Source organism: Lepisosteus oculatus, chromosome 2 (assembly GCF_040954835.1).
Source record: "Lepisosteus oculatus isolate fLepOcu1 chromosome 2, fLepOcu1.hap2, whole genome shotgun sequence".
Lineage (NCBI taxonomy): Eukaryota > Metazoa > Chordata > Actinopteri > Semionotiformes > Lepisosteidae > Lepisosteus > Lepisosteus oculatus.
This window is the reverse complement of record NC_090697.1, coordinates 31124104-31139367: the sequence shown is the minus strand read 5'-3', so window position 1 is coordinate 31139367 and position 15264 is coordinate 31124104. Positions and strand designations below refer to the sequence as shown.

General features: G+C 35.5%; 1 protein-coding gene across 1 annotated transcript in view; it reads left to right on the top strand.

Annotated features, from left to right (window-relative positions):
- ibtk (inhibitor of Bruton agammaglobulinemia tyrosine kinase) overlaps positions 1–13862 on the top strand; it is a 42884-nt gene extending 29022 nt beyond the window's left edge. The window contains exons 23-29 of the mRNA XM_015356193.2: positions 924–1045; positions 2767–2859; positions 4915–5061; positions 7756–7911; positions 9457–9525; positions 10839–10971; positions 12386–13862. Coding sequence (XP_015211679.2) covers positions 924–1045; positions 2767–2859; positions 4915–5061; positions 7756–7911; positions 9457–9525; positions 10839–10971; positions 12386–12511 — 846 coding nt within the window. The 3' untranslated portion in view covers positions 12512–13862. The remainder of the gene's footprint in view (positions 1–923; positions 1046–2766; positions 2860–4914; positions 5062–7755; positions 7912–9456; positions 9526–10838; positions 10972–12385) is intronic.
- The last annotated feature ends 1402 nt before the right edge of the window (positions 13863–15264 follow it).

Genomic DNA, 15264 nt, shown 5'->3' with positions numbered 1-15264 from the left:
CTAACTATAAACTTCTTTCAACTTGTAATGTCTCCTTAAGGCGAAATGCAAAATGGCTTTATTGATCATTAGGTATTGTAGATACTGTAGGACCATTCTGATGGGAAACCAAGTAAGCTTTTATCATATTACTGTATGTCCATGAATACCCATTAACATCAAAATCAATATATATTCTTTTCCACCTTTAATTTCTGATTCTGCCTAGGTTTCAGTTTAGAAACAGATGAACATTTTTGTTAGTTTTTCTCTTGACAGGTCTGTTATTGTTTTATGCCATTTTGTCCACAATAGCAACACCTAACTCCAATCTCTAAATTCACAAACGTGATCATTAGGTCTGCAGATTCATAAACTTAGATTAGTCACAGTACACTATTAAAGGCAGTTACGGTATCTACAGTAGCTCTGAAAATATTAAGAATATTAAGATGCAGTGTATTGCAATAAAACAGAATCTAACATCTGTAGATTATAATTTTTACAAAATACCTTCCACTTAGGTTCCAAGTTGCAGATTCTGCAGTATATAGACAGTATGTATTTCTTTATATGCAGTCTACACAAGCTGTTGAGAGCTATGAACTAGTCTTTTCTAGTTTGAGCGAGTAACGCTCTGTGGATCTTGCAATGAATCAGATCATCTGATTGATGATGTGAGCACAGTACATCAGTGGAGCACATTCTACAATCTGTCTGTCTACTAAGTAGTACTGGAGTTTTTGCATAAGAGCTGAATGCTATAAACAATTCGCAAATTGCGTAGACCTGTAATTATAAGAAATGTTATGTTAATATTTAAAATATAATTTTTATCATTCAAAATTCATTTTTATGTTCATGCAAAAATATTGTATCATTACAGATTTGTTTTTGCTGACATCTTATTTGTGGTCTGCATTTTAATTATTTTCTTTCCTCAGATGGAAGAGAAATCTCAAATATTGAGAACAAAAAGTCCACCACCAATTCCAGAAGTGAAAAATGAGAAACCTTCTCTTTCTAAGACATCTACTCCACGGCCTATCCCAAGACCAATATCTAGGTATGTGCGTAGCAAAGTGCGTCATGTTTTTTTTTCTCTCCAATATGAAAAAAAAAACACCAGTTACCATCATCCTGGTACCTTCTGTTGCTGAGACTTCTTCATTCAGTGTTTTTGGCACAGTGCATGAAGTATGTTCAATGTTGATAACCTCAGTGTTCTGTGTTGCTCCCACATGCAAATGCATGCACATGTTTTGTACCAGTCTCCTTGCAATCCTTATTGCAAGGAGACTTTTAACCCTTATATGGTTCTTTTGACTCCTTAGTCAACTGAAAATCCCCCCACAGCAACAGTATGCATGCTAAATTCTGCTTTTAAATACACTAGCTTTTTAGAATTAATGCAAATGACAAACACAGATACTGTACTCTGACTTGAAACAACAGTATATTTGGGTTATATTTTTTCTGTGTTCTGTTTCATATTTGAAATGTAAAATAATTTTCTCTGCTGCAAACTGAAGACTGTATTTTTTAGATCTGAAGGTCATTTAGTGTATCGTGAATTAGTTCTAAGTACTGTAAATCTGTATATTAAAATGAAAATTGACACTTCTCACAATGAATGAGAAAGCACAATGAAAAAGCATTCTGCATAGAATAGTTATATTATCCTGAGTAATATTTTTATTTTTTGGGGTTTAACGGTTAATGTACATGTTATATTTACAATAGAATAACCAACAAAGTGTAACTTAAAGATGATTTAACATGAAAATCCAGGTGTATATCAAGGTGGTTGAAATAAATCAAACTATAGGACTTTCAATATTGTGTGTGGAAACACAATGTGCATCACGAACTGTTACATATATATTTGAATGTGACATCCAGGTTTATTTGTATATCAGAATCATTGCTTTGTGAAACATTTTTGGCTTTAATAATCTGAAGCAGACTCCAGCCTCTCCAGTTGCGTGACTTTTGCTTGGGATTTGCATTCTTCAGGTCTTACTGTACATGTTCTACTTTAGACTGGTGATGAGTCAGGATCATTCATTTCAGTTCTTAACCCTTTGGTCTCTGGATTTGATGCATGCAGTGTGTTGTTATTATATTGTAAAGTCAAAATTCATCAACAGTCTTGAGCTTCATGTCAGAAGCTTTGACCTTTTCATCCATGTGTTCCTGATCACAGGACCAAGGATGTGGACCCTTCAGAACTTTACAAAATGAGTGGCATTCTTTTCCAACATGGGTGTTACCTGTCTTTGTTTATCATATGCTTGATTATCACTGCTCAAAATCCACCCATATCATATGGTCTGGTTTGACCTGGGAGTCACTTAGTTGCTGTTTGTTAAACTATTAGTTTTGTTACATTGCCACAGTAGAGTATTACACAGGCTCCAGAGTTGCGAGCTCATCCTTAAATGGAGGATGATACCAGAGTTTCCCTAAGGTGTGGGTCATCCTCCTGAACCATACTTTCCTGACTGAAAATTAATATAACATCTCTTAAGTCCTCTTTCTGCTGGGGTAACAACTATCACATTAGCTTTGAGCTTCTTGATGACTGACACCCCATTTAAAAGAGTTTTGCTATGGATGTTTTAATGGTCTTTATAGCTCAACCTGATGCAACCTTAAATCTTCAGACAATTACCCTGACTTTCCCCCTGATAATGTTCTGGTTTGCTTCTGTGTTCAACCTCTTTTGATACCTTGTCATAAGACAGATGTTTTCCAAAAGCTTGTTTGTACCTTGTTTTTCTTTAGCCCGGCCAGCCCTCCTGTTCTGGACCTCAGAGCCATCATGGAAATGGAAGAAAATATACAAAACCGTGGGGCCACTCCCAAAAGTCCTTCAGCGTAAGTCACCAGCGTGAAGACTTGTTGTATCTCAAATCTTTTTTTTGGGGGGGGGGGTCAGTGGGTTTATGAATTGATAGTAGGTCATATTTGCTGATGTGAACTTTGGCTACAGATTTCATCTGCATCATCTTGAGCTCAGAGAAACAGCTGTAGAACAGGTTGGGCTAGGAACAGAAGGACAGAATGGAAAGGGAGTACTGTATTCCTCAGCTTCTGGATTATTTGAACGTAACTGCTCAGTGTAGTAAGTGAGTCTGTCTTTTAATTAACTTAGTCTCGAAGCCTGCTCCGCTTTTATTCTGTCAAAGAAAAAAAAAGTAATCCTTCCTTTGTCATAAAGTTGCTGTTTTTGGAAAGGGTCTTGACAATCCCAAGCCCTGAGATTTTTTCAGGTCTGTTTAATTTCTCCTATAAGCACATCATGCCAGATAAAGGTAATCAAATAACCACCACAGAGTTTATACAGGACTGCTTTTAAGCTTCCATGCAGAGTACTAATAGATGTATTGTATAAAAATTAGATTTTATCTTTTATGTTTGAGAAATTGTTCCACTTAAAGAAAGACTGGGTAAAGTTCGGTATTTAATTTAGTGTTCTATTTAGACATTGTGGATTGCTTTTTTAGCATAATTTCCAATAGTCATGCAGTTAATAATGACTTGGTGAAAAGACTCATGAATCCCCTGAAAACATGACATTCCCATTCTCCAGTCTTTGATAATCATTACTTGCTCACGGGTAATTCTGCTTTTTCTTCTTCACATTGAGTGATCAAGGGATTTCCATTCCATCTGTTATTTTGAATGAGGCCAGTATGCTTGTTCCAGGACTTGCTTTCACTATGAGCTCCCCTTTTATATTTACATCCTCATTCCCCTGAGAAGCAAGGTTACCTATGCACTGGGTATATCTGTTGGACTTCAGATCAACAAAAAAGTGGATCGGCTCCCTCCCTATATAATATTGTTCTGTTTCAAGTTTTCATACATGTGTGGCTGCTCTTACTATTTGTAATTGTAACAGGATATTAACAGACTCTGCCTTCTAACCAGGATGGTCCCAAGGGTCTGCAGGCACATCAGGCTCATGATATCAGAAAATGTAAAATCCAAGAAGCTTTATTGTAACCCCCTTTTAGGGTAAACAACGACGAACAGCAGTCAAAAGTTCCATATGCCCCTATCACCATGCAACCCCATTTATATACCAACCACAAAGCCTTCACCAGTTGTGCAGTTAAGTAATTCACCCCCAGCTTGGCTATTTACAGGACTTAGTCTAGTGACAGGTCATCTGTAATTGCAGTCCTTTTTTCAGCTGGCTTAGTAAACAGGGAATTGAAATTTCCTGGGTCAGCATCCATCCATTATCAAAATGTTGCATATTCCAAGTGGATGGGAAAATATACATTTTGCTACCACAACAATCACTTTGAAGTATTCATTTATTTGTTCTACACAGATTGCTTGCCACTTTATAGATACAATCATATTCCCTGCGTATGGTGTTTGCAGTGGGCGTTGTAGGTACGTTAATACATATTTTGGGAGGGTTCAGGTGTGGTTCAGTTTTTGAACAAGAATTGTGGATAGGAAAGTAAGAACCTAAACAGAGATATTCCTTGCTTTTGCCTAGCACTAAAAGAGGATTCTTGGGCTTTCACAGATACTGACCTGGTTGGCTTCTCACAGCAGTTTAAAAGATATTGGTGCTGCATTGGAGGCCTCTGTGTTCCGTTCCCTGGCATCCCTGAATCCTGTCCCATCTCCCCGTTAGTTCATGCTTCATTTTGCTTTAACTAATTAATTAGTAAGGAATATATTTTTCCAATCTCTCTATTTTCATCTGTTTTATAACATTGGAACAATGCAGTATTAACATGCAAACTCAAAATCGACATGAACAAAAGTACTTATTTTATGATTGATTAAGATTGATTGGTTTATAAGCACAAATGAGTCAGAAATGTCAATGCAGAATGGCAATACAACCTGCAATAAAGACAGCCAAACTGCTTTGCATTTCTAGCTATTTTTACACTTGATTTACAGGAGCATCACTAAACTGCCAGCACATGCGATGAAACTTTCCCAAAAGCAACGAAAAATGATGGCCATGACTGCTAGGGAAGGCAGTATGGAGCACACCACCGTGAAAGTGTCTCTATCATCTGTTCCTACAAAGACTGGAGCTGCGTGGTAAGTTCAAGCCATTTGCATGGTGTGTTTCATGACATTAGGATGTTACTTGCTATGATTGTATGTTGCAATATGCAATGTCATATTTTCAGAGGACTAGTTGGGAAAATATATGTCAGATTATTTTCAGCAACATGGAATACAGATGTAATTACCGAGTCATTAGATGGTGTTGATTTCCTGGTAATAATGGTGTAGTGTGAACATTTAGGAGTGCAAGCAGTAAAAATCCATAATTGAAAAAATAATTATGTAAATTATGCAAAGGAAGGATATATAATATTACACGTGCTACTCAATTGCTTATAGCTTTTGTGTCAAAATAGTTAAGTAATAGTATAAGAACATGCTACAGTGTCATTGTCAGGAAACCTATTTTAAATGTCTGTGCCATATATACTGTATATATAGACCAGTTCATACTGCACCATTAAGAATGCTGAATAAATTATTTGAGCAGATCATGATCGGTTGATCAATTTTCAAACTGTGCAAAATAGACAAACCTTCCTGTATTGCAAGAGTTCATCGAGAGTTCTGTCAGTAGAGTGTATTTTAGTAAGAAGGGAATACTCAAATGCATGTCTAATGAATATAGGCCCAGATCTACACATTAAGGTTTTACTGTGACTTTGCACTACATTCTACTTTACAAAAAATGAATTGTAAATATAGGCCAGAGTATGTTGTATTTTCTGTATGTATTCAAAGTAAATTATAAAATGGGGGTTTTGTGCTATTTAATCTGATCTCTCATTAACAAGCAATAAAGTCTGACCTTTCAGACTAGATAACAAATAGACCACAATTCTCAATTTTGCTTGATGGCATCCTTTGAAAGGGAATGTGAACTGACCACACCTATTCTGTTATCTTTTATAAAGATGCAAATTGGTTACAGAGCCAGCCCGCTTAATTTTAATGTGTACACAAGCTGTTATGAAAGGGCTGAATAATTTTATATGAAATACCAGTCTTCATTGGTACAAAACAGTGAATTTCTGTTTGGATCTATTCCAGATTTTCTTTAGATGCTACCGTTTGGGCGTTATCTTTTAGATGTTTATCTGACCTGAAGCATTTCCTATGTGCAAAAACAGCAGACATGGAAACTGATCTTTGGTTGTTGATGTTAGTAGAATGGTTCAGTCCCATAAGTGTATAATAAAGTGCCCTCCAAATGTATTCAAATTGCTGATAGAATAGGAAAAGTAACAATAAAATAAAAAGATTTATAGATTGCATAATGTCTTTCTTTAAACATTCTAAAAATGTTAGACAGTTATTTTAATAGAATTGCACAAAGCATGCTCGTATTTTCATTATTTAAGTCCAGGAAACACCGGAGGCCTTCTCCAGAGGCTGTGGAGCCTCGACACTCAATGAAGGCTCCACAGCTGAAACGTTGTTTCTTCTTTTCTCTTTTCCTCATGGAATAAACCTTTTCTTGTTCTAAAATGTTAAATAAACTGTTTTGATTTATATCCAGTAGTAAAGGTCATGAATGTGATCAATATTGTTTTTTTTTTTTACAAAAGAAGAATTTGAACTCGTTATTTTATTAATTATCCTTTTAAGGACAAAAGTACTTTACATCTAGGTACTATGTTAAGAAATGTCAGGTCCATTGTACATTTGCAGCATGTTATTTGATTAGATGGAAAGAGCATCTGTATTTTCTGCACAAATTCTGTCACCCTTTAAAACAGTTTTGCCTGTGGTAGTTCTATGGCGTTGGGTTGTTTTGAAATTATTGAAACACATTCTACAGTATCAAAGTAAATTGCATTCCTTAGATTTAAATCTCTTAGGGATTAAAAAAAAAATGTTTTTACTGGGTTGAGCCATCAATAGCGGCAAGCTATCTTAAAGTTACTGAGCTGTGCCTGGGGGGGTCTAGTGCTGTTCCATGTGGAGAGCCCTGAACACCTCTTTGCCCTGGAGGGAGATGACGCTACAGTATTTCACACTTTTCCCATGGCTGCCTTATTATTGGCCTGGCCTAGATGTGCTTGTATAATGCGAGCTTAATCCTGCTACCGAGAACTTGGAAAATCTGTCACAACGAAGGTGTTTTACGTAACCCTGACAAATGTGAAGATTAGTTATGCTGCCCCTGGGTAATACTCATCATGAAGAAACAGTGAAGGGGGCAGATAATTGTGTCTGCAGCTGTTCTTTGCACAACCATGTCAATAATCTGAACACAGTGTGTAACTGCTGGGCCCCATTCTAATAAAGGGTAGTAAAGTGGGTTCCTTTTCTCTGCAGTCTTTTACACCAACCAATAAACATTTTCCTTGTTGCTGTAGGAAGTAATTTGAAAATACCTGTACATACTTTCTTGAAGTATAAAGGTAAAACTATGATGCAATTAAAACCTACAGCGCATGTCTGTTATTCCTGTAGATACAGTTCTGTTCAAGTCACATGTCATTTTAAAATGTATTTTGTTTTGGGATTTTGTCTGCATTTTCTGCTGCTACTGTGTGCGGTACATCCCAATGTTGTGTTCAATACGGATCTGACAAGACAGAAATTAATACAAACTAGGAATATATTTAAGCTGTCCTAGAAAAAAGGCACTAGATCCCTCCGGTAGCTTTTTGTGAAATTGTTTCATTGCACTGCAGTTGTGCAAACTGTGAAGTATTTAGTACTGAAATAGCCGATGTTTGTTTTCTTTCATATTAGGGCAACTCCACTGCACACTACACCTTCCTACACTTCTTTCCGTGATCTCCTGATGGAAGAGGAGAAGAGTGTAAAAGCTGCATGTGCTTCATCTTCAGTTATAAAGAGGGTGTCTTTTAAGGCCAGTGAGCAGGATGAACATGAGAAGCTATCAGGGTAAGCACAGAGCAGAAGTGTTGCAAAACCCATGAACTGTGGTTAAGGCCTTTTCTGCATCTCTTTCTTAGTCATGCTCCTTCTGCCTAATTTAAGTGTGGGCTCCTTCAGTGGTGTCCGTTCAAATGTCAAGTATGTTACTATGCTTGAAGAATGTGGCACCCACAAAAAAGAGTATTTGACCACAATTTATATTTACTACATTTTTGCTGGTGTGACTTTCAGCGTTTGCAACAAAAATGTTTAGACATCTTGTTAAAGGCAGGGATAGAAATAAAACTCCATCCGCTCCATTGTGGCTCTTGTGTGCAACCCCAAATCTCATGCTGTATATTTCATGTTACCTTATTTGTTCCTCATCAAATGGAGGAGTTAGATTGAATAAGCTACTTGAGTAAATTTCATATTTATTCTTAAGTTTAACTTGTACATTTTTACTTTTTGACACTAATTTGGATAATTTACATATATGCGGGTAAGGGCATAAGTGTCTATGCAAAATGCGCCAAACAGATTGTTATTAACAACACATTTGAGGTGCGAGGAGACCTTTTTCTGCCTTTTTTTCCCAAATGGATACAGCAGTGGTTTTAATGCACATCTTCTAACACTTTTTCAATTTTGTTTTCAAAATCGGCATGATTTGCAGGTTCTGCTGTAAATTGCTCCCTTTGACTGCTTGTGTGTGATCACCATGTCTTTATATAAAATAGAGGTTGCACAAATAACATTATCATGAGGTTCTATTTTCGTCTTTCTTTTTACTGACCTTTCACACAAGGAGTGGGATTGACCATTTTTTTTTATTTTTACCCTGAATTTGATGTTAAAGATCCAGTAATATAAATCTTCTTCCTAGAAGGCAAGCTGTTAATATTGCTGGCCTCTGATAGTGTGTATTTAAGTGTCTAATACATTAATCAGATAAGCTGGTTGTGTTGTATTGTGCCAGCAAGTTTTATATGTAATGGTATTTTTGTCTCAAATGCACTGTTGCACCTTTTTTCTGTTGTGCAGCAGAATGAATTGAGCAGGTTTTATTCCTCTGATTTTAAAGATATTTAGTTGATATTTAATGTAAGTCATAAAATGGCAGTAATAAGCATGTTCTAGTAAAATAATAGAAATGATTGCAGTCATTGCTAATGTGGTGTATCAGTGGTAGAAATGTTATTCTAATTTGTTAAGGCTTAATTAAATTCAAGATCTGATGTAATGGATTAAAGATGATTTTATAAGGTATCCTCATAGATAATATTAGATAATATATAATTTCTAAAACAAGATCTAAAATATTAGTAATTAATTAATCAGTAATTAAAAATAATACTATTAATTTAAAACATATGACAAAAAACAGACATTAATGCTGTTTTAAGGGATTCAAAAAGATACAACTAATAAAAATTGAAAACTCCTTTAAGATACAAATCTCAAAAAGTCTTATGTTGCCATATTTTATGTTCTGTTTAACTCTTGTTTTGGTAAACTTTTTTACTTTTTTAATGTAGTATATCATTCTTTGTAATGATTAATGTTTTCTAGGTGGTCTGCCAAAGGAAGCATGAGTTCTGGTGACCACAGTATTACAGGACAACAAGCTGAAAATCTCAAGTAAGCATTTTTATCATGTTATACACAGATAATTTTTAGATTTTTTCTTAAAAAGGGAATAAGAAAGTTGCTGTAGAATTTTGAAGTGTACTTTATACACTGTGGAATAAAAAAAAATACACAGTATCTGAGACAGGGTTTCAAATTACTGTTACATTTTTAGCAGTAACAGTCTGTGATTCTTAGACTGGCCATGGTGATCATACTTTTTCATCAGATGAGGTCTTCTAGTATTGTTGCAAGTTCATCTCTGAAATATACTTGCTTCTCCCGGCTGAAGAGAGCTGTGGAGTAACAGAAAGGATGAGGGCTCATTTTCAGATCAGCTGCTTCTTACCATTGAACTGGAAACAAAATCATTAAACAACTTCAGAACCCTTGGAATTGTACTAATCAATCAAAGTTTATTAATCAAATGCACAACAATACAGCATGCAGCAGTAGTTGCCGACATTGATAGCCGTAACCTGATGTTCTCGTCCCCAAGAAATAGGCTATTTGAAAGCAAATTGAAACAAGTAGAAGCATTTCAAAATGAATAAAAAAAAACAGTTCAATTAGCTCTGTCGGAAAGATGCATCCGCGGTGTGGCCAAGTTCACTGTGGTGCAGGCTGAAAGTGAAAGAGATGGCCGTGATGAGCTTCCTCTGCAATCCGAGGTGACGAAGCAAGCCAGTACGCTAGAAGTGGAAGCTGAAGTGTCAGCCTGCTCGGGGGCTCTAGAGATAGCAGACGATAGTGGATGGTTTCTAAATGGTGCTTATTTTTTATACACATTGGAAGTGTTTTGTGCACATAAGTATTGCAAACAAATAGAAATAAATCAGAAAAAAGAAGTTTCCAGCTGTTGGGGAGCTTATAGTTTTTGCAGAAACATTTTAGGGTGTTTGCCTTTGATAGAACGGTTGTGTATGAAGCTATAGTAGTTAATGGATGCTTTCAAACCTAAATCTGATATTTATGTTAATGTATTGTGTATATATATTTTTGCAGTTCGTGCTAACTCTTACTGTAGAATTGTGTTACTTTTAGGGCTGCATTACCGGGACCTCTTTAGTAGAATTATTTTAATTGTTTGTGAACTTACATTTTTCCCCCAAGGCTTTTCAAATATTTCTGCATCAAGTAAATGAGCATTATGAACTACAATGAGCCACTTTCTTTCCAGACATCAAGTAAAAATTACATTAAAAGCAGTGTTAGGGATGTGTGGATCAGTGGTCCATTTCTTCAGTGTTGTTTATACCTAGAACTTGTGGTAATGTGTGAATCGGTAATCCTGACCTTTCTTTGCTGGGCTGTTTGTGCTTCAGCCCCTGGGTGATGCCTGTGGTGGGCAGCCCACCAGCAGTACCTCCTGTGACATTTGCCTCCATACTTGAGGAAGAACGGCAGCAAGAAGCTGCACTTATCAGGAGCAGAGAAAAGCCCTTGGCCTTGATCCAGGTAATCTCCCCTAAGAAAAGAGGGCAATCACAGCATATAGTCTAGCGAGCTAAAACCTAAAGTGTTTTTTTTTTGTACATTTGTCTTTAATAGCATACATTTTTGGAAAGGTATAAACCCTTAAACAGCAGAGCTGACAAGGATTGTGGATGATCTGACTGCTTCAGAAGTTCTACAGTAATTTACTTTTGTTCCAGTTTATCACACACAGTCCTATGGGAGATTGCCTTTGTGATTTGCAGATGCATTGACAGAAATACAAATAAATGAAAAAAGAAAATGAATTTCAAAATGTAAAAGGAAGATGGCATTGCACTGTTTCACACACGTGCCAATAACAACATGATAAACAATGTGCCAGATAAAGATGATAATTTAACACCATCCTTAATCGACATATTTCAGACATACATGCTAGTCGACCATAATGACAATGTTGGTTCTTATGACTCAACACGTAATTATAATCCATTAGAAAAATGTTTTGAATGTGGGCAGGTGATTAAATTACTGCAAAAACATTCATAGAGTGTTCATAGAAATCCTTCCTGTTCTCAGTTTTAATTTGAGATTAATAAATCCCCAGAATGCCTCCAATTTTCATTTTGCACGACAGTTTCCATATCTAGTTAATCTAGTTGGTTATTTTTTTTAATTTTGAAGAAGTCTGCTGCATTGACTTTGTAAATGACTTTAAGAATTTTGAATACTTGTATTAGACCTATTAGTAGTCTTCTCTGTTCAAGACTGAAAGGTTCAGTTCTTCCGATCTATTAGTGGTACAACATTCCTTTAAGTCAAGGAATGCTTCTGGTTGCTTTTCTCTGGACTGATTTCAGAGCATCAATTACAGTTTTGTAACATGGTGACCTAAGTTGTGCAAAAAATTCCAAATGGAACCTTACCATTATTTTATACATTTTTAACATAATATCCCTAGATTTTAATTATTTTCTTTTAAATATAAATTCTAACATTTTTAGTTGATTCCCCACATTCTGTTCCCAGTCTGAGTCTCTTTGAATTTCAATGCTGCTTCCACAGTTATTTCTGATCCTCCGGTATCATCTGCGAACTTGACTAGTTTACTAACTAGTCCAGACTCTGTATTGTTGATATAAATTAGGAAGAACAGATGTACTAGTACATTTCCTTTTTAAAAAAAAATCTTCCTATCATGCACAGATGCTTCTAAGTTTCACTTTCTTTCTTTCTTCTCTCCCTTCCTTGCATTTATCTTAAATTAATAAGTAGTAATATTGGGCATAGTACAAATTACATAAGGCTCTAAAAACACACAGCTTCCACGTGTGGCTTGAATAGGTACTGGAACCAACCATCTGTTTCTGTTTCACTATTAAAGCATTTGTGGATCTGTATGTCTCAAACATTCATTTCTGTTTGGCTTTTTCAGATTGAAGAACGTGCTATTCAAGATTTGCTTATCCACTACAAGGCTTTGAACAACCCAGACGAGTTCATTGTCGTTGAAAGAACCTCACAAGGCCCAATAGCAACTCCGATGTGGAACAAACACTGAGTTTTGTAACAAAAATACACCAACTATCAACATGTATTTGAACATGTGTAATGCATCTCAAACACCTGATACAGGTTTTTCATTTGTATAACTGTCTTTATATGCTTGCATTTATTTTTGCATCTGCATAAAATGGACATCATACACATGATTAAATCATATTTTAGCCCTTGTGCCCTTGAGAGACTGGGCAGAAAATGCAGGGTGTGAAATAATGATAATGAAACATTGTCCATTCTGAAACTGGTACGATTGCTCAATATTGTTTACATGCATATGTAATATTAGTTAAAAGTATATATTTTTAGAAAAGGAATTTAATTTTTTCTTTAGAATGCGGAATCATTAACAGCAGCCTAGAGATAAGAAATGACAAGATAAGGTGTGTGCCTGCACACCCCTTCCCCTTCTCTTTCTCTGTCAGTGACGAACACGAAGGGCCTTGCTGGAGTATGAATAAAAGCAGCTGTGTGATCAGCTATGATTAACAGAAGGGCGTTCACACATCAACAGTTTGGGATGTCGGATTCGTTGAGTTATGCAATCTTTAGCTTGTAGATCTGGAGTTGATGTGTTCATTGTATATTCTTTTTGAAAGAGAGCTAAGCTTAGGTGTGTATGAAAGAGAGTGCCCTATTATGCAGTTGCTCTGCAAAGACTCCAGCCTCCAGAGAGAAGCAATAAAGAATACATCTGTGTAATAAACAGTCTTATCAGATCTCTTTAGTGCGGTAATGGTTGTATTCATTTAAGATTTTTCAAGTGTACTGATGAGCAATTTTTGTTGCTGTCAGCATATTGGAGACTTAGGTTTTGTGGTTTCCTAATCATCTTCGCTTTTGTCAGATCTTCTGTCTTCTGAAATATTTTTGTGGTCTTTTTGGACTATTCACGATGCAATGTCAAAGTTAGAAAAGTAGCTTATTATTAATACTTTTTTTTTGCTAGTATTATCCTTTAATTAATTTTCATTATACTAGTTATAGAAAATGCCATGCTATGCTATGGCTAAACATGATTTATTTAAGTGTTTTGGTAGGGAATACAGTATGTTTTACTTCACCACTGTCCATTATTATTTTTGCATCTGAGAGGGTGAAAAAATCCAGGAAGGACTGGTAAGATCTGTTTCCTGACCGGTTGTGGGCTCTGGTTCCTGGTGTTGACACTACTGCTGTGCCCTTGGGCAAAGTATATTACCCAAATTGTTCTAATTTGGACCAGAATTATGTAATACACTGGTAGTTGTAACTTATTTATGTTGCTCTGGACAAAAGCATCAGGCAAATACTTAAAATGGAATAAAAGAAAAAATGGTTTCAATAAAGAAAAGTGAACCTATTGCAAAAAACATTTTTTTCTAAAGCAAATTCATTCTTGAATTTATTTCTCATCATACAACAGGATAAAACACATGCTTTTATTATATTACTCTTTCCTGTCTATTTATAATAAGATGTGTTACAACAGATTTTTATGGTTTTTCATCATGTTTTAGAAATAATATTAATGGAAATACAGTAATCTACATACTGCATATACAGTATAATAGTTTAAACAGTTTTCAGCACACTTGTGTGAAATATGTAGAAAAGCTGTGACGTGCAATTTTTTTCCCCCACAGTTCAGCCTTTTCAGTTTTCTGAAAGAAATGCAGTGCTGGCTGTTAGAAAACCAAATCAGTTTTGCAAAAGAAAAACGTTATCTAGTATTTAAATACCAACTCCCTTACAATATGGGAGGCGAAAGGAAATGAAAGTATCAAGATGTGATGTGTATGTAAAATTCAAAGTAGAATTTTCAGAAAAAGCATTTCGTAACCGAAGGCAAAAGATTTTATGCTCTGATTTCCAAGAAAAAATACTGTACAGTATGCAAGAATGTTAATTTTACCATTACCCACTTTGTCATTTTTAATCAAGGTACCATTTCATAAAAATAAGAGTATGATGTAGCCTCCTTCTATTTTATTAATAGCAACAAAATACAAGATCAACCAGGATGCAGAAGGAGTAAAAAGTGATTTTGTTTGACTGCAGGAATCAGTAATCAGGCCCTGTGTTGATAATTCTTCACTTTGTTTTCATGCAAGAACCTACAGACACTACTTATTTCACTGGCAAAAAATATATTTACACTAGTTTCTGCCTGGGGTGCTCCTGAAAGGAGAATTAGGTAGTTTCTGTTATGGGTAGTCAATGCATTAATTCGGCATTAATTAATAATTCATTTTTTATCATTTAGTCCCAGCAGATTTAATACAAAACAAATACGTTAATTTAAACAGACGATACAGGTTATACATGTGTTGTACTGTATGTATATGTGTAATAAGCACATTGAAACACCATCGCATGTTACCACTAGTTCTTTATAAACCTTCTTTAATGTTAATATTGTTACAAAAATTGTTAAAATCAGGAATTGACCAAGCAGGAAAGTCAGTAAGTAACATTATTCATAATCCCAAACTTTTAAGTGATTTCTCCAGAATATACCCCAGCTGTTGGTATAATTAAGGGCACATTAATTCTTTATTCTCTGGCACAGTTTTGGTTAAACGATTATTTATTAACAATGACAATTCAAACACTACACTACATACAGCATAAACATACAACACACAAGTTACTATGTCTACAGTATGTACAAACAAGGTGTTTCAGAGGCTTAGCGTTCTAATCAACCAGAAAACCCCAGCCTGCTACTAAGCATTGAACTCCTAATGCCTACAGAGGCCACACAAGAGATGA